This window comes from Photinus pyralis, unplaced genomic scaffold, assembly GCF_008802855.1.
Source record: "Photinus pyralis isolate 1611_PpyrPB1 unplaced genomic scaffold, Ppyr1.3 Ppyr1.4_LG4, whole genome shotgun sequence".
NCBI classification, from domain to species: Eukaryota; Metazoa; Arthropoda; class Insecta; order Coleoptera; family Lampyridae; genus Photinus; species Photinus pyralis.
The window spans coordinates 44,221,534-44,241,598 of NW_022170511.1; the positions used below are offsets into that span (position 1 = coordinate 44,221,534).

The 20,065-nt window shown below is 36.5% G+C and overlaps 1 protein-coding gene across 5 annotated transcripts in view; it reads right to left on the minus strand.

Moving 5' to 3' along the window:
- Positions 1–19,303, minus strand: part of LOC116167613 (teneurin-m) — a 93,575-nt gene extending 74,272 nt beyond the window's left edge. For all 5 annotated transcript variants that reach the window (XM_031483012.1, XM_031483009.1, XM_031483010.1 and 2 more), the window contains exons 1-2: positions 19,282–19,303; positions 2,686–2,904 (exon numbers count right to left, since the gene is read on the minus strand). In XM_031483012.1, the coding sequence (XP_031338872.1) occupies positions 2,686–2,904; positions 19,282–19,288 (226 nt within the window). In that variant the 5' untranslated portion in view covers positions 19,289–19,303. The remainder of the gene's footprint in view (positions 1–2,685; positions 2,905–19,281) is intronic.
- Positions 19,304–20,065: the final 762 nt, after the last annotated feature.

The window sequence follows — 20,065 nt, forward strand, 5'->3', positions numbered from 1 at the left end:
GATTATACAGGGTGCTCATTATGTATGGAATGTATATATCTCGGTAAATATCTAATGTATACAACATTTCTTTACATGAAAGTTGTTTAACATTTTATTTTCCATGATAAGGCAGCTTTCCATTGTTTTTATTTCAGAAAACAAATGAATAATGAAAAACAATTGAATTTTTTTAAATAGGAATGCACACTTTCATTAAGTTCATTGATAGAGATTTTTTTCTCTTTTCAATGACGTTAACACGTTACCACCTGTGTAGAGGAAATTAATTTTTATTTCAAGCTTTTTGTGATTGGTCATGCCACTGTCTTGCAGTTAATGGTGAACATTTTGAACATTCATTGTGATGAAAACCATTTTACTGCTAATTTCGTTTTGTCTACAAAGTTTAGTAAGAAACGTACACGTTCATTTGTTTCATTTTGATGTAGGATATCTGGATTAATGTTATGGATTTAATTACAATTTTTGTTTAAATGTTCATGCATGACTCATGAGGGCAAGTACTAACATGTTATATTATCCAAAAGAGAAAAAAAATATTTATCAAATGAGCCTAATGAAAAGGTAAGGTGCACTGCAATTTTAAAAAAATCAATTGTTTTTCATTATTCATTTGTTTTCTGAAATAAAAACCAACTGAATGCTGCCTTATTATGGGAAATAAAATGTTAAACAACTTATATAGAAAACTCATATAGAAAAATTTTGTATACATACGTTATTTACCGAGATATATTCTATATTCCATACATAATGGGCACCCTGTATTTTGGAAGCAGAGAAATCTCGATCAGTTGCACAAAAACGCGCTTAAGGAGCATCGAGTACTTTCCAACTTGTTCTTTTCGTGAAGGTAATGATATGCAACCCTTTTAGGTACTTTCACTGATCCATGTAGTACCTATACAGGGTAGTTTAATTTTTCCTTTTTAGGAAAAGCCTAGTTTACTCGATCACTTACGCTTGGCATTCAAGTTTACATGAATCACAATCTTAAGTTAAAGTTAACTGCAATTTTCTAAATGTTCCTATGGGTTGTTGTTGAAATCCAATGGGATACATCAAAACTCAAAAATGGTATAGCCAGAAGAATAGATCTTCATGAAGAATGAAACAGTAACTGCTTACAACAATAAACTAGTATTGCTACCCCCTACGAACTGAAAGCTATATACTGAATATACCTACATAAAATTCTTTATGAATTCCGAAGGCGAACCAGATAATTTCTCCATCGAAAAATTTACTTGTTTTAGCCATTTCGATATTAAATAAAGTGCAAAAATGATTAAGGGCAAACAAGAGGGTTGACACCCCTTAATCCTCACTTTGCCAAATTCTAAGTATTGAGTTACTTTCCAAAAAATCCCAACTATTTTACATGTCGTTTCGGCAGATGAGTGGATTCAATGCAAATTATTCGGTGTTACATTTAGACTGAAAGGTTACTAATAAATAGACAAATGGCGCGCAATGGTATCGCCCAGGGGAGAGCTTAAAAAAAGACTGAATGGGTTGTCTCATCAGTTAAGATTGCCTTTTTTTGCCATTCGAACACGACATCGACCCAAACTGCAGTACAGTAGGTCGTTATTCGCCCCATGCGACTATTAACCCGTTTTTTTTCCTACCGGTCGCAATTAAAACAATTGAATACGGATTTTAAGCGGCGATTCTTAAGAGGGTAATAAACGAAATTGACTTTTAATTCGCTTATTATCCGAAATATAGTAATTTCAATGTGATTGCACTCTTGTGCCGCGTGTACATATTTTATAAGAGCGAAGCGAGCGGTAACGCCAACCGGACTGTATCCATTGGCTTTTCCCAACCCCTTTATTGGGGGCCATAAACGGATTTCTTATGGGGGTTATAACTAAACCGGTTTAGTAAGAGCATGGCTCAGTACGCCTCATTCCAGATTAAATCCAGTTTGATTACATTAATCCCACGTTTAAAAACTTCGAATTTAATCAAGTGCATTTGATGGAGTTCATCATCAAACACGGACTTATCTTTTCGGAAATGCCGATTGCCATCGATTCGCCTTAACGACCGGCTTGATTGAGCGAGCACGAACTGATCCGCCGTGCATCAATGGCCCGAAATCGTTTGAAGTTGTAATGATGATCAAATTAGAATTCTCCACTACCCGCATCTATTTCCTCTTCTTTTCAATTAGAAATTATGCAGCGTGCGTCCTTCCCGAACTACCTAAATTTGGAAACGTTTCCACCTTCCGAATAAATGACACGTAAAAATTCCTCTCGCTCCGGTTCGGATTATTGGAAATTTGCATGATTTCGTAATGAAAGGACAGGGTTTTCGCGCATTATCGTAAAACTTTACCACCTACGCAATTTACTCATAAAGTTTTTTTTTACGGGCGCAGTAGATGAGGAAGTCCTGATAACTACCACTAACCATTACAAAGACCGGCGGCTCATCACATTCGGGACTGACATTACACCGGAGTGCCGTCGCGACGCTCCTCCGGCTTTATAATTCTTAGTCTCAGATGTTCCTCACGATCTTATACGCGGATAACTTAGTTTTAAGGTTCAAAAAATGCGTTCGCGTAAAATTTAAATGAGAAAATATTTCCTTTTCCCTCGGCGGCTGTTGCGCCCCATTCGGTTTTTTCGCATTTCTACGTGTCGAAATAAAATGAAAATTACTCACCGTTGTGAACCAACAGGGTGGAATCACGTGCGAGCGCGAGCTCCGAATCCGTCAGGGTTGCGTCGGATGCGTTTTCCGACGTCGGCGTGTCACTGAGACCGGCCGGCTGCTGATAAAGTGGATGCTGATAAGTGTGCTGCGAGCCGTATAAACGCGGAGATGGACAATCTTCACCCTCTGATCCGCTTATGCTGTACGCAGGGTACAGTCGCCCCTTTCCTGCAATTAAAAAGTCTACTTTAATACAAATCCCGAAACTCGGTCACCCAATCCTGTTATTTCTGAACATTTTGCCGCTAGATTAACGAAATACAATAAGTTTAGAATATTATTTAAAAAAAAACTATCCATTTTAAACAATTTCCAATCATCTTCATGTCATGGGAAAATCCGGATGCTTGGACAATTGGTTCCATACGAGTTGAAACGAAAAACCACTTCCGAAATGCTTCTCCAAAGACAACAAAAAAATAAGGGATTTCTGCATCGCATCGCCACTAGAGACGAAAAGTGGATTTACTGTGATAATTCAAAACGCAAAAAGTCTTTGGGTTAACATGGGTCGATGGAACGCCTCGAAAGATGAGGAATTCTTCCGATCTAGAATCCGTACCTTGCCTAAAAGATGGGTCAAAATAGTGGTTAGCGACGGAAATTACTTCGATTAATAATATCTACCTTCATTTATTTTTTGCTATCTTCGTTTCGGAGATATTTTTTATTAAAGTCATTTTTTTTAGTGTACTGCTACCTTGGTATATTTCCAAGTGTAACGAGTGCTTACAGAAATATGGAATGATCCTACATCGCTTTCATAGAGATCTAGGAAAGTGGAATAAAGTTTTGGGTAAGTTATTATTACTCCTATGTTGTTGAGGGATCTCCCTAGGAGATATGTTAGATGGTAGTACAGTGGTTTTGGTTATATAGTCTAAGAAGACAACCAGTATGTAAATTATAAAATCTGAAATTTTGCTCAGCGAGTCTCCTATACCTACCACCTATGAGATTGGGCCTCGCTAACATCTGCGAGTGAATAAGCTGGGGCATGTTAAAGTTAAAGTTGTGCATTTTTTTCGGCACCCTTTATACAGGTTTTTTTTAAAAAACCTTCCCATTTGATTGTAGAAAAATACATGTAAAATGATGTTTATAAATTTTACTACGATTTGACGGATGGTTTAACAAAAGCGAGGTGGGCACGAATCTTTCTTCGCAAAATTGTCATCTTTTAAAGCGTAATTTTAACAGAACTAAGCATCAAATCAAATGTTATCTACAATTCATAGCTTTCTACATAGCCAAAAAACCTACCCCTTGGTCTTCGTGATCACGTGGCAATAATAGAAATATTCCTTATCTAAATAGTTTATTTTTACCACATTCTTCTGTTTAAAAATATACCTACACCCCTGAATACTGAACACATTTTTAATCCAACCAAAGGAACTTAAAATGCAAAATCAATTAAATAAATTGATCAAAATCCTTGTTTTGATTCAATTCTTATTAGTAAGTACAATAAAAAATTTGTTCATGCAAATAATTTCCATGGGTCGATTCCTTTAAGAATATTAAAATTACTTCAAACAAAATTACTATGCAAATTCCTAAAAATAATCGACCATTACTTTATACAATTCAAAAAAATAATTGACTACAATTGATTTTGCTACGAATCAGGCTGCTAAAAAGTTTGTCTGCGACCCGGAATTTACTGTAATTCGTCGATTTACAGATGTAACTCGCAATTTGTCACAAACCCGAATTTGTTTAAATGTTTCCCCACGACTTATTCCACCTTTCTCGCTGCATAATATATATTTGCCCGACATTAAATTACTAATTGTACTACTAATCGGATAGATTTCACTCAATAAATGCAAGTTCCCATTTTTGAATTTCGACCGCAAATACACTCACACATACGCGAAATAATGTCTCTTACACAAAATGGTACGCACCTGCTTTTACAACTTCGCTGAGAATTCAACTTCAACGCATTTTTTGCGATGGTTCGCGACAATCACACACAGTGTACGGGAACGTTCACAAATTCGCCTTCGAATTTTTAACGCACTCAAATAATACGTGTCAAAAGTCGAACCCCGTCTGCCGAAACCTTATCTCGCACCGCGCACTTTAATAGAAAACGTCACGTTGTTATCGCCCGACATACTTTCATTCACGTTCGCTATGAAGCGGTACATGTGTAAATTTCCCTATGTTGAACAAAATACTAATTTAAAAAAATACTTTTTTAATTCCAGAACGACCACCCGTTATAACACTAAGACCATTGTCGAAAATACTTCGATTAGTTGGTCACTCCTTTTAAAAATCCTGTAGACTTAATTTCAACAAGATCGAACTACCCCACATTTCTCTGATCTCTGATACCCGAGATTCTCACAACGAAAGGATCGTGTGAGGAATACTAGAAATCCCGCAAGCAGTTTATGGGCAAAGATGTAATATTGTATGAATATCTTAGAAAAAACGTCACTTCCCATTTATTGCCTACGATAAGCTAAAGAAATAAAATACTTGAAGGAGTAGAACATAAACAATAGTTGACGTAACAATCGAGGGTCACAATCAATGATCTGCAGAGACAATATTAATATTCAAACACATGCTGAAAACAACGGAGTTATAATCGTTAAATGAATATCAAGCAAATGTAATAATTATATTTCGATTGTATCGAAAACCAGTACGTTTTATCAAGGAGTCGTAAAAAAATTACCTTTTGAAGTACATCCCGCAACGGTCTTTGTGAGACCAAGAGGGGCGCGTTCTGCGAATGTGTAATGGACAACAACCTAAACAAACAAATAAAAGGGGTTGTGAATCGCGCGGCAAATATTGCGTAAGCAATGCTAACGTTACTGAGGCCAATCTAATACTCAACAAAAATCAATAATTCAACTTACGTTAAGAGATCAACAGCAAACTTTCACTGGATATGAAAATATAAATCCGCAAAACGCTTCAATGGAGCCACAGACTTCAAAGACAAAGAGAGAAACCAGTCCAAAGATATATGGTGACGACCAAAACTAAATGCTAGATACAGGTAAGACACGAAGTCAGTAAAAGTAATGACGTACCAAAGGAAATTTGCATGTAATCAACACGAAGGCAGGAACTTCACTAGGCGAGAAATACAACTCGTGGGTAAGAAAAAATTAAACATCTGCACGACCTCGGTCGGCGAAGCAAAGAACTATTGTAATAAGAAATCTATAACACTTGGAACCAATTTACTACAGAAACAACTTACATCTTAACTATTTGATTACAAAGGTTGGTTACCTAAGAATTTAAATAAGAGCACAAATCAAATACCACACAAGAAATACTAATGACCTCAGAGTGCCACGAGGAAGAACTAATGTCAATCAGTCCAGTCCCTATATTATAGGAGCTAAAATTTTCAATAGCCTGCCATTTACCATTAAAACGACCAACAACTTCCATACGTTCAAACGTAATCTAGTCAGTTTCCTTTTAGACAAGATGTTCTATAACATTGAAGAACTCTTAAATGATCCTGGTGCATCTCGGTACGTAGCAAACCGTTAATTGTATTTATGTGTTTGTTTCATTGTTTTATTGTGTTTGTACTTACTCATGTTTGACTCTGTCCTATACATCTCTATGTCGAAACAGGATAAATAAACATTATTATTATTATTATAGTTACTGAAACAGAATTTCCATCAGGAACATCAATCGGTAAGAAAATAACCCAGGATGGAACAAGTTTTCGAACCTAAGGAAATAAAAGAAAAGACTTGTTGAGAGTAGGAGGTGAAAATTTTAGTAATGATATTCCAGGATATTAGCAGTATGTCAATTTAAAAAAAGGGAATAATACATCAAGAAGTGGCCACTATCGTCTCGAGGAAAATTCGGAGGAACAAAAATAGCATAAGCACAAGATCTCACGTCCTGTACCTTTGTGGTCATTTTAGTATTAAAGAAGTATTTTCTCGAATTTGTATTTTGTTCAGCGACTATGAACGAAAATATGTCTGGCGATCACAAGGAATATCAAGAAACGTATTGCAGAAAGCGAGCGCGGTTGCCACGACCTTTTCGGTTTCGTTAAGTTTTGTGAAAAGTCGGGAACGTGACGGAAATGCAGGCTTGCTACTCGTTTAAAAAGTTTTCCGTATCGATAGTAAGAGCCCGTTAAAAGCAAGTTTTTCAGAGTTGGGTGATTTGGACAGCACTTTGTGCGATAAATAACATGCATTTTCCAAGGAGAGATAAGTGACTGTATTTATTGATAAGAATTAAATCCAAATAAAGAATTTTGGTTATTTTGTTTCATTGGTTAGAGTTTTGCACTTAATTTCAGTGATACCATTCCTTTGGTTGGATTAAAATTTTGTTTAGTATCCAAAGGCGCATGTTATTTCGATTGCATAAATTTAGGCGTCTTACAGAAAAATGTTTGTCATTTAAAAGTAGACATAGAAAATCCCTGTCTACTTCTAAATGAACACTGCAGATTGAAAGCTATTACAGTGAACAGAAAACTTGACACAAGCAAGCAAATAATAAACAATTACCAAGTGCCCCTTTGTGTCCAGTTGTCACTTTAAGTTTTATGTAGTACTGACGCTTATTATAACTAGATGCATTCAATTTGTCCCCCAAAAAGGCAGGATCCGGAAATCAATTAATTAACAAATTAAGGTTTGGAAGGGCCCGAATAAGCTAAACAAACAATCAATACGCAGAATGAAATCTTTCCACTTTTCTCCCTTCTCGCGGTACTTTCCGAGATAAACAAACGCGGAAACGTTATGCAAATTGAGGTTTCCCTTTGGGCAAAAGAAAAAACTTGTAATCTAATTGTGGAAAAATGTCGGGAAATTTTGTCAAATCTCTCCTTGGACAATACAAATTTGTAATCGAATTTGGCTAAAATATGCATATTACGCGTTCGCGAATCTGCGTCTCGGAAAGTTTTTTTTTTTTTGATTTTTGAGCGTCGGGGGATTTTATCTTTTCACGTGACAATGCGAATAAGTATTCTACACATTGTATTCATGCGGCATCTATCAGCAATCATGTACAGTCTCGGGAGGATCGTTCGAATTACGTCAGCGCAACCTCCAGAGGAATCTAGAAAGAACTGACGCGGGGACCAAGTGTGCCATAAGGCAACAAAAGTAGGCTGACTGTGACACGATTTTCCGAGATGAGCGATGATGCGAAGAGCGAACTTTAAGGCCACCCAAGAGAATAGAGCGGGATGATTGCCGACAACGACAACTTGAGTCATAGAGCTTATTTCATGCACACCTTAAGACTCCCTTCGTACGTAAATCCGCTTGCGCCGATTGTCGCTGTAACGCACACTTGGAATTACGACGTCGCGTGTGCAACCCTCGATAAATTGAATTATTTATGCCGATGCGAATCTTTCGTTTTTTTATTATAACCGAGACGAGTTTCGGAATTCTCCCGGAAAAGAGTTAATCCGGCAAAATCAAGAAAAAATTCACCCTCGAGATCCCTTTTCATTAATATGCAAATGGCGTTTTGTGGGCCACCGAAGAGTAATCCATCATCATCAGGCAATTGCTTTCGTTCGTCCCTTACCTTAGCTGTAAAATTAATAATGGACAAAGATTGACACGTATTGCAGTATTCAGCATTGAACTGAACTGGTGCTCGGATTCTGAGGGAGCGTTTGTGATTGATACGCCAAGATAAGACCTCCTATTTTACTGGGGTTTGCAGCTAGGAGTGATTGCGTCATCTGTTCAGCACGTGCGACACATATAAAGAATGTTCAACTTCCATAGTGTATACAATAATGTAACTTCACGTTCACAGTGTGTTCTGCATAAAAATACAGGGAGGCCGCCCGCACCCGCTCGTCAACAACTGATAAGAGAGACGACGTCAAATTATCTACCAAATCTCCCAGATTCAATGCACATAAAAAGCGCGTGCCGGAGATTACCGATTTCATTTTAACATACCTACCCCTATCTTTTAATTACTACCTAAAGCGGACCACCGACTCCCACACCCTCCTTCATTAACGCCCGGTAAGCCGATGAGCGACAACTCATTCGAATTTAATTAAAAAATATCTTCGCGCACGAAATTAGACTTATTATCTAAGGCCAAAATAACGCAACAAAAGAATATTGGCCTAAACCTATTACCAGTCCGCAGATTGGATTTGCCCACCCTTTTTGTTAGGTCGCCCTCTACGGCTATAGATACATTTAATCCTCTCAGAGCGCATATCGTGAAAAATGAACAAATTCTAGCATTCATGGCAGCGTATTTAAAAAAAAACCTTTTCAACTTACCCCGAAATATTCCACCAATAACTGCAGCTAGCAACTAGGAAGAAATCAATGGCGCGTAGATAAGAAGAGCAACTCAATTAGTACATTATTTGAAATTGCAGGAAATGAGATAATGCACATTATGATAACTATATAAATAACTTTATATGTTTCGGATTATCACAGGAAAACAACCAGAGACGGCGCGAGCGGGATGTTACGGTCAGCACGAGTCGCCACTGTCCAACTTTTTTTAAAATCAAATTTCGATTAGTGTTAGAAATTTGTTCACTTCTCAGAATAAAATTAAAATTGTAAATCTGTTAACGATTTAGGGAAATTTTTCGTCGATTTCGAAAACGAATCGACCGATTTAAAAAAATCAAACGTCAAAATAAAGGACTTTCAAACAAGCTACTACTCGATACCACTTGTCATTTAAAATTTTTAAGGGAATGATCCTGGGGGGCAGAGGGCGGAAGGGTGGATAAGATAAATCCGTGGTGGGAAGTTTTAAAATGAACACCCTGTATAATAGAAATAGATAAAAAGTGGTCAAATATTTGTAATAAGGACTCTAGCTTTTGCATCGAATCATTTTACTAGAACGTAGAAGCATATGCTACCTGTAATGTCATTCACCGTGACCATTGTCTAAATTTGACTCCTTTTCTCGTGGGAGTACCTTCGCAATCTTCACAACCGCTGTAGTAAGCGATACAAAATGAATACTTGTACTATTTATTTATTTTTAGCGCATTTTTGGAAAAAATACGCTATTATATTCGTTACGGCTGGCTGTCCGGCTGAGATCTCAGCAATTGCTAGAGACTTTAAATTTTCACTAAAAGCTTTCTGTTATAGTGTAAATGTGCAGGCTCTAGTCTATTTTGAGTTACACTACTCGTGAGATCGATAATTCTAAACTTTGCTCATGAAATACTGATCTGCATTATATAACTTGTTTATTAATACACCCTCCTATTTGTTTATAACTATATTGTACCCACTCCATTTGATATTACCCTCTATAATTTAACAGCTTTTATTTTGGTTAGGTATCCAAAAATGATAAAAATTACAAGAACGTTCAGAAATACGTGAAAACCTGCATTGCCCTTATTAGTAACGGCGCCAAAAAGTTTCAATGTTTTCATAAATAAAATGAAAATAAAATACTTCTAGAATTACGACCAATAGATAGATACATGTGTCACTTTACTGATGATTTCCGTGTAGAAGTGAAATACTTGCTTGCGTTGCTGTACAGGGTGGTTCAAATTTGTAACTCACCATTGGGATCTCCGTAAGGGTGAGAGATACAGTGTAGGTTAAATGGAGGCAAGTTTTGTGACTAAAAAAACGCGTTGAAATTTTTTACCGAAAAACTGAAAATGTCAAAATTTGTTTTTCCCTACTTCCCCATTTTCAACGGTCGGAAATGGACGGTTCCCGTTAGCACCTTCTATGGTCACTTTTTTCTGAGAATCATGGCTATGATGGCGATGCATTCAAACGATTTTCTTTTTTGCCCTCATTCCGCAAAAATCCAATATGGCGTCCATAGCAAATAAGTAAGTAGTAAGCCTGTAGCTTTTACGTCTAGCGCGTTGTGGAAATTCTGATTCAAAATTCAGATTCTCCGAAAAAAAGCCCACCGAGAACCGTCCATCTCAGACTGTTTAAGCTAGGGAAAATGGAAACGCAATTTGACATTTGCAGTTTTCGGTGATGTTATTGTCGAAAATTTTTCAAAAATTTCAAATGCGTTTTTTTAGGGAGATCTCAATGGGAAGTCACGAATTTGAACCACCCTGTGCAATGGTAATGTGCTTGTAATTCTAACTACCCTTGATTATTACAGTAACCGATCACCTTTAGGTTTATTTCTATGGGACCATCTTAAATCAGTTGGTTTATAAAACACAAATTCAAGATTTGTCATATAATATAATAGGTAATATGTAAACGAATTTCGGCACAAGTTTTTCAAATAGGCAGCATTTCAAATATTATAATAAAGACAAGTGTATAATCAAATCTTTAAAGACACACGTGTTTCTTATAATATTTTTTATTATAACTGCAATATAATTAAAAAATAAGGGAAATACAATGATCACATTGACGTTATACTCGAATATATGTCTAATTAAAGTGGGGTGTGTGTTCTTAATTCCACTTGACGTTTGTCTATTACCGTCTTATAAAACGATTTCGGTTGAAAAAGATAATACACCGTCCATTAAATGGATTGTTATAAAATCTACAGAAAAGTTGGTAGGTGTAAAATCCAAATCCAATAAAAGCGACCTAGGAAGATTTTTTTATTTCAGCCCCAGATGACAGTTTAAAAAGTCATACTTTAAAGCACGTGTGTTTTAAAGGTCTAATTTCGCAGGCATTTGAGTGTTCAAAACGGCGATTGTGATTCAGGTATAATAAAATAGAAGTTCCAATGCTTATATGCTTATACTTTATTTTAAGTACGGTTCTGGCTTGATTTCTCTTAAACTATTGAAGAGAAACAATAAGTATAAAGCAAATATTTTTTTAAAAGACATGTGAATGGCCTTTGAGGTGTCACTCAATCTACCATCTCTTAAATTTTAAGGGTTACTTCTGCTCCCTATGAAAGAGCTGATCCAATTTAATCCACGAACAGCCTATAATATATCCCCGTTAAGTGTTTTTGTTTTTCTGTAAATTTTTTGTTGCGACTCGTATATTTAGGGTGGTAAGTTTTCAAATTGACACAATGTATCTTTGAGTTTGCAAGTAATGTTTTACGGAGGTGTCTTAATTTTATTAAATCCGTCATGTTGATCCATTCATATTCTTTTATGGTCATAATCATGTTTGATCACCGGATATATACAAATTTCTACTGTGTATAGTTCGCCATTATTAATTTAAAACCTGTATTTTCTACTAAAATTACTTCTTGCGTGTATTTTGGAACACCCGTTATATTGTTTGTAGGCGTACTCTGAGAGTAATCGAGGAATATGTACGTATTATGTATGCTTCTACACTGTGTCCAAGATAAAGATGAGGATAAGAACTGAATTGAAGCAAGCATATCCAGTTCAAAGCCGAAAAAGCCAATAGGGTTTTCTGGTAAAGTCGCCGCACAATTGAGAGACTGTGGGGACCATCCCTGAATGCTGTCTTCTGGATGAACACTGCTGTAATATTCATGCGAAATATCGGTAAAATTTTGCTATTTTCCAGGACATTTGTACGATAGATAATAGGAGAATCAGAAGAAAATAAAAACAAAATCGGTAATTTTCTGGCACATCTTCAGAAGTAATGGGAATTTTCAGGTTTTCTTTACTGCATGTTACCTATTAACCCTACAATTGCACAACTTTTCCCTAATTTGACTATCTTCTTTGGTTTCCGGGATCTCAATGATAGACATCCTTATCTTGGACACAGTGTATATTAGGATTACCCTGTACATACTTGTTCAAAATATCAGATTTATACAGCACCGATTCATTATTCTAAATACTGATTAGAATTCTTGACTTCGTAACATCACTCACTGTAATTTCTCACTCCAACTCCTTTAACACGACGGCTTTGTAGCTTAGTTGGACTACAAAACCGGAGGTCGGGTGTTCGAACCTGAGTTGAGGTGAATTTTTGATCTGCGGCAGAGATGGGAATTGGTTTCTAGTCTATAACTTTTGATTAAGAAGTCTGATCGAAAAAGTACGAATTGATTTGGATTCTACGCACCCAAATTAATAAGAAAAAGTGTTTTTCCGAGAAATTTTGGTGTAGTCGATTTTTGGTAAAAAACGAAGGTTATACACTGCCTTTTTTTGAGCCCCGAAAAAAAAATTGTCTCAGATCGACCCGGAAAAAAAATTTTTCTTATAGAATGTGGCCTGTAGAATCCATAATTTCAAACAGTTCCAAGATTGGGCTACTAGTTCAAAAGTTACAGCCCTTTGAATTTTCTTTCGAAATTGGTTTCTAGTCTATACCTTTTGATTGAGAAGTCTGATCGAAAAAGTACGAATTGATTTGGATTCTACGCACCCAAATTAATAAGAAAAAGTGTTTTCCCGAGAAATTTTCGTGTAGTCGATTTTTGGTAAAAAAGGAAGGTTATACACTGCCTTTTGTTGAGCCCAGAAAAAGAAATTGTCTCAAATCGACCAGGAAAAAAAATTTTCTTATAGAATGTGGGCTGTAGAATCCATAATTTCAAACAGTTCCAAGATTGGGCTACTAGTTCAAAAGTTACAGCCCTTTGAATTTTCTTTCGAAATTGGTTTCTAAGTCTATAACTTTTGATTGAGAAGTCTGATCGAAAAAGTACGAATTGTTTTGGATTCTACGCACCAAAATTAATAAGAAAAAGTGTTTTCCCGAGAAATTTTGGGGTAGTCGATTTTTGGGAAAAAGGAAGGTTATACACTGCCTTTTTTTGAGGCACGAAAAAAAAATTGTCTCAGATCGACCCGGAAAAAAAATTTTCTTATAGAATGTGGCCTGTAGAATCCACAATTTCAAACAGTTCCAAGATTGGGCTACTAGTTCAAAAGTTACAGCCCAGTGAATTTTTTTTCGAAATTGGTTTCTAGCCGGAATGGCCTTTAGGGGTTATAACGTAGGAAGTACAAAATCTCATGGCGAATCTTTTAAATTTGGTAAGTAAAATGCCTCTTATTAGGTACATAAGCTGTTTTTTATCTCTTTAATGCCTCCAAGTCAGGTAGACTCACTTTCATGACATATTATGTATAAAATTTTACCTGAAACCGCAACATGTAGAAAACTTTTCCAAATTAAATTAATTCATGTGTGAAATTTTGATACCTAATCACGCATGCTAAAATCACTTTATTTAATTGTTTCCATAGAGATTTCAAAATAATTAAAACAGTCAGTGTCATTTTAACGCAGTTTTCAGTTTATACTTTGTACTTTTCAACTATACAGTCTTTATAACTAGGTACAAAAGCAGGTATCAGTGAAGAAGAGTACCACCTATGCAAGACGTTGTTATAATGTAGCCGAAGCTGCGGCCGCTGTAGTGAAATATTCGCTCCCCACAAAGTCAAAAAAAAGGTACGAAAAGGCGTAGAAACCTTTTAATGACTGGCGCAAAACTAAAGGACTTCCACACAATTCCATTAATTGTTCGTAATAAAAAACCATTATCCTTTGTGTAGGTATATTAATATTTAAAAATATCCACATAGTCTGCATTATAATTATCCAATCGTTGATTGAATAACTTATTCAATGAATGATCTAATTGTTATTTTGCATGTACTAGGACTGTAATGGGCGCCAGGCAAAAATATTACAGTACTAGTCAGGTAAAGATCAACTTTCTAATGTCAAAATAGCCCTGAAATTTAGATTTTCTTGACGGTTTCAGGTAAAAACTATTACTTAGCGTACAATGTACAATATTTTATTTGTTACTCATTTATAAACAAATAATAGGAGTTCTTAAATTGATTTCGAAGAAATTTTTAAAATATGTTATCCATGTAACAAAGCCTATGCATTAATTGTCAATAAAATTGTCATATATCACTAACATGTAAAATTTTGTTAACTCATTTTTTTCATTTACCATATTCAAATTCATTATGTGATTGAAATTTTCCAAGAAGGTGTCCACTCCGCCAAAGGGGATGAGATATAAAACCCCTTCTGACGCTTATACTGTTGGATTACTGAAAAGATTGAGAGGTACAAATTTTAGTTCTCCGTTTGCTTGGAAAATGCCTCGGATACTGCCACATCTTCTACTATTCCTTAAAGTCTACATTAAAAACAAGCTGAAGGAGTGGAATTTCAGCGGTATACGTACTAATTGATGAGCAATTTAAAAAGAGAACAAACAAAAATTTGGGTTTAAGACGACCAAGTCGGCAATTAAAGTTGGAGGAACTTCGCTCTACCCTATTTTTTAATTAGACGAAGTGGCGTAATCAAACCATGTTTACACTGCCACATTATGCAATCGCAAATCAGCTTTATGGCACTTTAAATCACTCCCACTGAAGTGATACTCTACTGCATGTGAAATAATCGCCCAAAAGGGTTCGAAATAACGTAAATAATTTTTAACAAGACAAATCGCGCGTTCATCAGGAGGGGGTCCTTGCGGATTATCTAAAGTTCCGCATTTCAGATGATTAAACGTTCAGCTAGTTAGTCCCTTTCTCTACGATTCTACCTTCTTTAAGTTTAGCCAGCGTTCTAGTTAGCTTGGAGTTAATGACTCGTTTAGAAAGGTTTCGAAAATCTTGGTTTACTAATAAGAAGGTTAAACCACCTACGAACTAATTACGCGAGGGATTAAACTACGGTCGAGCTGAAAAGTGAGGGGCCTTTCACAAATATATATAGATGAAAAATTTAACAGGCGAAATCGATTGGGGACGTCTCCGAGATTTTCTCGCTCAATTTTGCGAAATTGGTTTTAGACTTTTTGCGCGAACTAAATATAACTTTGACCGGCCGTGCTTGTAATCAGATTATTAACACTTCGGCGTCACCGCTTGCGGTTAAATATTAATAATTATTGCGGCGTTTTTTCGTTCGTAAACAAATTGGAATTGGAATCGTTCGCGATTAAACAAGGTATTACTGAGTAATTGCTTCCACTTTTTTTGGTAGGTATCCTCTCGTAAGGGCCACGTATTGATCCCGCGTCCACGGGTTAGGGAGTCACCGCCAGATTTCGTCCGCCCTCGGAAATCTTCGTAATTCTGGATTAAATAACTGTTTTTTTTTTCGGCAAGTTTGTGCCAAGTCAAAATTTTATTAAGCATTTCCCGCGTTATCGATTTAGTCGTAGGTAAGGGGGTCAATCTTTCTTAATACCGTAGCAAATCACTCTCCCCAGGGCACTTTGGTGGAGTGATATGGCTCGCCGCAACTGTCCACGTAATGGGCCCACGCTTCGGCCGGTGATCTAGGAAATGGCCGGATCATAAATAATGCCGCCGCCCGTCCTAAATAAAATCTCCGAAATCAATTACTTGTATTGGTTGTACACGAATTGTCAGTTGTGAGACTCCTCTTTCCTTTGCTCGCGAAACCTCCATCCGTCCATCCATCAATCAGCGAAAAACGTACGGAGTTAATCGGATTCACTATCGCTCAACATACTAAATTTTATGTCTCATAAATCATCTCGTTAACGTGATGATATAAATATAGTTGCCGCCGAAATTTATGAGTCCCCAGGTTAAAATTTCGCCTGATCGTAATTTTAGATAAGACCATATCTTAGTTACAGGCCATAATTTAAATTTTAATCTGATTGCTGCAGTATGCACACAAACCACTTAACGGCAATCGACACGTAGGTATATATTTCGGTTGATAATGGACACCGCCTTTTTCCACCATGCGTCGGGAAAGCCTGGCGCGCTTTCGATTTGCATTAAAAAGCCACCGCTTCCGGAAACGAGTGTACGGTCAGCTTTAAATGGTTTAATAAAGAGCCTAATATCTGAATTAAATATACTGGCTCGTAAATAAAATATGAGCAAAGCGCGGCTTCCCCTCCGAAAAGCGCATAAAACCGCCCTTATACCTTTCGCAGTAAAAATTTGATTGCAATTGAATCGTAAGTAAATAAATGTTTTAGTCGAGGCGCGCTGAAAATAAACGACGTTAGCGGCGCAGCGGAAGACGAAGCGTCTATTAATTAAATACCTTCTCTATACCCCGTGGAGTATGGCGGCGTAATGTAATTCGTCCTGGAGCCAGATCTTGGTAAAACCGCAGCATGCCAGCGTGCGTTTGTATGATTATTTGATATTACTAATCCACACCGCGCGAATTAACGTTGTTTTAGACATTTTCGTATTGGGATTTAGCCTTATCTGCATGTCGGCTATGTTAAGCCATCCCCGCAAGCCGAATTCGTGCAACTGCCACATTGTGATCCGGGTCATCCCCCTAAATATCTAAGCAAGATTTGAAGTGCCCCAAAATCGATGCCGTGACCGATTTTTACCAGTCAAATTATCGGCCATCGGGCTGATTTTCCATTTCCGCCTTCCCGAGAAGTGCCGTATTGATTCACTCCGAAATATTTTTTTTATCCGCGGCACCGGCAATAAAAGTTACTGTTTTATAGGGACTAAAATATTTACACGCAATCAGCTTTCTTGTACAAAATGTTCAGGCCCAGGTCACAAACCTTAGATATTTCATACATCGCATCAAATATTTAAATGCTTTTAATTGAGTACCGACCGTATGCGACTTCATGAACAATGCATGAAGGAAATGGAATAATATAAGGCTTCATTTTTGATTTGCAATGGATCTTTAGAAATTCTATGCGCGAGAATGGAAGGAAATGTTTTATTTAAATTTCGAACTCCCGCAGATTTGCGATAAAGTCAACCTAAATGCACGTAGACATTCATGAGACTCCTGCAATCGCAATTCCAGAACGATCCTTATTCGAAGCCCCGAACAAAGCTTTAGGATTATTAACAAATTGATGTTTTTTAGATTATTTAATCAATATTAAAATTTTCGAGGCTCGTCATCAAAAATATTTGGGGGTCTTTCCTTATATGAGCAATTTTTAAACGATGTTAATCTGTATCTGTAGAAAATAGTGTCTTGATTTGGCTTTGCTGATTTTGCATTTTGTAATTCATTGATGCACAGGTCCATTATAGAATTTAGAGTCACCGCTTTCTGCGTTCAGTAAGAGTCCTTGATTTTGTTCGAACTTTAAATGTCAATCTTTGTGTAATAACAAAAGGTAACTTGTATTGACTTCAGCTATTTGTAACTAGGGGTATGTAACCCTTGAATTTGCTTGTTATTTAATTGTTTCACTTTAAATGTTATTCTCTTATTTTGATTTCTTTAATATTTATTTATTTATTATCCGTTTCTTGTTCTGGACCCTCAACAGGCTTGCGCCCAATTAAAGAGTGACCCGCATAATGCTTTTTAGATGTGCCTCTGCAGAAGGTCTAAGTTGTTTTATACTACTCCGGTATTTACCTTACGAATTAGGAAAACTGCAGGAAAACCTAATTCGGAGTAGCCGATATGTTATTTTTCACAAATGGGAAAGGAGTGGAGTTGCTTTTAAATCTATTTGAGTTGGCTACTGTTGGGCATTCAGATGTTGTATTAGATTAAAGTCAGATTTAAATTATTGAAATTCAAGAGTTACTTCCTCGGATTGTTAATTTTTGTATATTGCAGATATTTCTCCAGATTTTTCACTTATATTTACCCTCCCAGAACAATAATTCAGAATTTTCTTCGGACTGTAATTGTAAACTGTAAAAAAGCAGGTGCATGGCCCTTCGTAAATAAAACATTAACCAGCATTTGCATTACGCTTTTTTAAGTTTCCTTTAGTAACGGAAAATATGTAAAGAATTAATAAAAGCATATCATTGAAAGGAGCTTGTATAAACGAATTAAATTTTTGTATATTTTGGTCGGGGTCCCTTTTAAGTCGGGGCCCGTCCTCATTGTGTACCTTTGAGGCATTGTAGTTAAGCCACTGCACTAGCTGTATATGATTCGTGTTCTGGAATTAGTGTTTATTATTTATTTATTATATAATGCAACTAAAAACCCTAGATCTCTTTTAGTGGTTGAATAAAACTTTTTAAACATCATTTGAAATTAAACATTTTGGTTCTTGCACCATATTTTATACTTATATACCGTTTTCCATATATCTTTTAAATTTGAGACCCAAAAATTTGTAAGCTCCTCGTAAATTTTGAATAGATAGCTCCATCTATTGTTGCAATTTTAACCACGCAATTTTCCGTCGTTATCAATTGTCACTTTTACTTCCTTTCTGTTGAGAACACCAAGTTACACTTCGTTTTACTAAAACAGCTGAAAGCGTTGGTTAGAACGCATGGATTTTTTTTAATTGCCATCATCAATATTTATTAATCCCTGGCGATTGGATTCGCGAAATTGGAGATTTTGCAGTAACTAGGACCGATAAACTCCAATAGTGAGGATTTTAATTGCGTTTTTTCTGCCTTATCGTAAGTACCGCCATTTGCATTTCGCGTAATTCAAGTGTTAGGGCCAGCTGTAATTTGTGTACGACATTTTTTTCCATTGCTACTTCATCTACTATCAGCCCTCTTATTTAAGAGGTGCATTTATTGACATCAACGATGGAGAGTTATCTTTGATTTCTTTTAGGGTTTTTAATTTAAGTCTCAATTACAAGTACCGGTTTAAATTACGGATACGTTACATTACATACCTTGCATTAAGGTCACCAATTGTGAGTGCCTACGCCCCTGACACACCTTCCATCTGCTAATAACGAGCGGCCATTTGCTGTGAAATGGGTGAACAGGTCATGAACAAGATTTGATACCAAGGATCGATCCGCAACAAAGAGACAACATCTGTAACTCTTTAGCGTATTAGTTAATAACTATTTCACCCCTTTCGGGTTAAATGCTATCACATTCTAGTAATTTGTTAACATTAGTACCTATTTAATATCTTTGCCATCTCGGTTAAATTATGATCCGAGTTTGAACCGCGAATATTGTTGTCTTTAGGAAGTGGCTAGCCGATTAAGTTCCGTACCTGTTACAGAAACAGATTTCGAGTAGAGCGAGACCCATCAGGCATTAATCAATTAATATAATACCGAGCTCTGCGGCCGAGATTTCCTTTTGATTAATTTCAGGTTTTGAATGCGAGAATGGAGCTCACTATTATTTTGGTATTAAACATTTCTTGTGGTTCCTAAATTGATTTTTACTGTTATTACTACCCTAGTGTCTTCTCAATTTCGTATGGGGAGAGTTAAGTTAGAAATTGAGTGGCGCTCAGCCATTGGTAAGTGCAACGAAGGATTAAGTGCAAATGCCCAGAGAGCTACCGCTGTGACAGATCTCAAGCTTGTATTTTCTAGTTTCCAGTTGACCGTTTATGCGGCGGGTTTGAGGAAACGCGGCGCCAACTCCCCCAACCGTTATACTGTGCCAATTATTAGACATACGCAAGACCTGAATCACTGTTTTACATCCAAG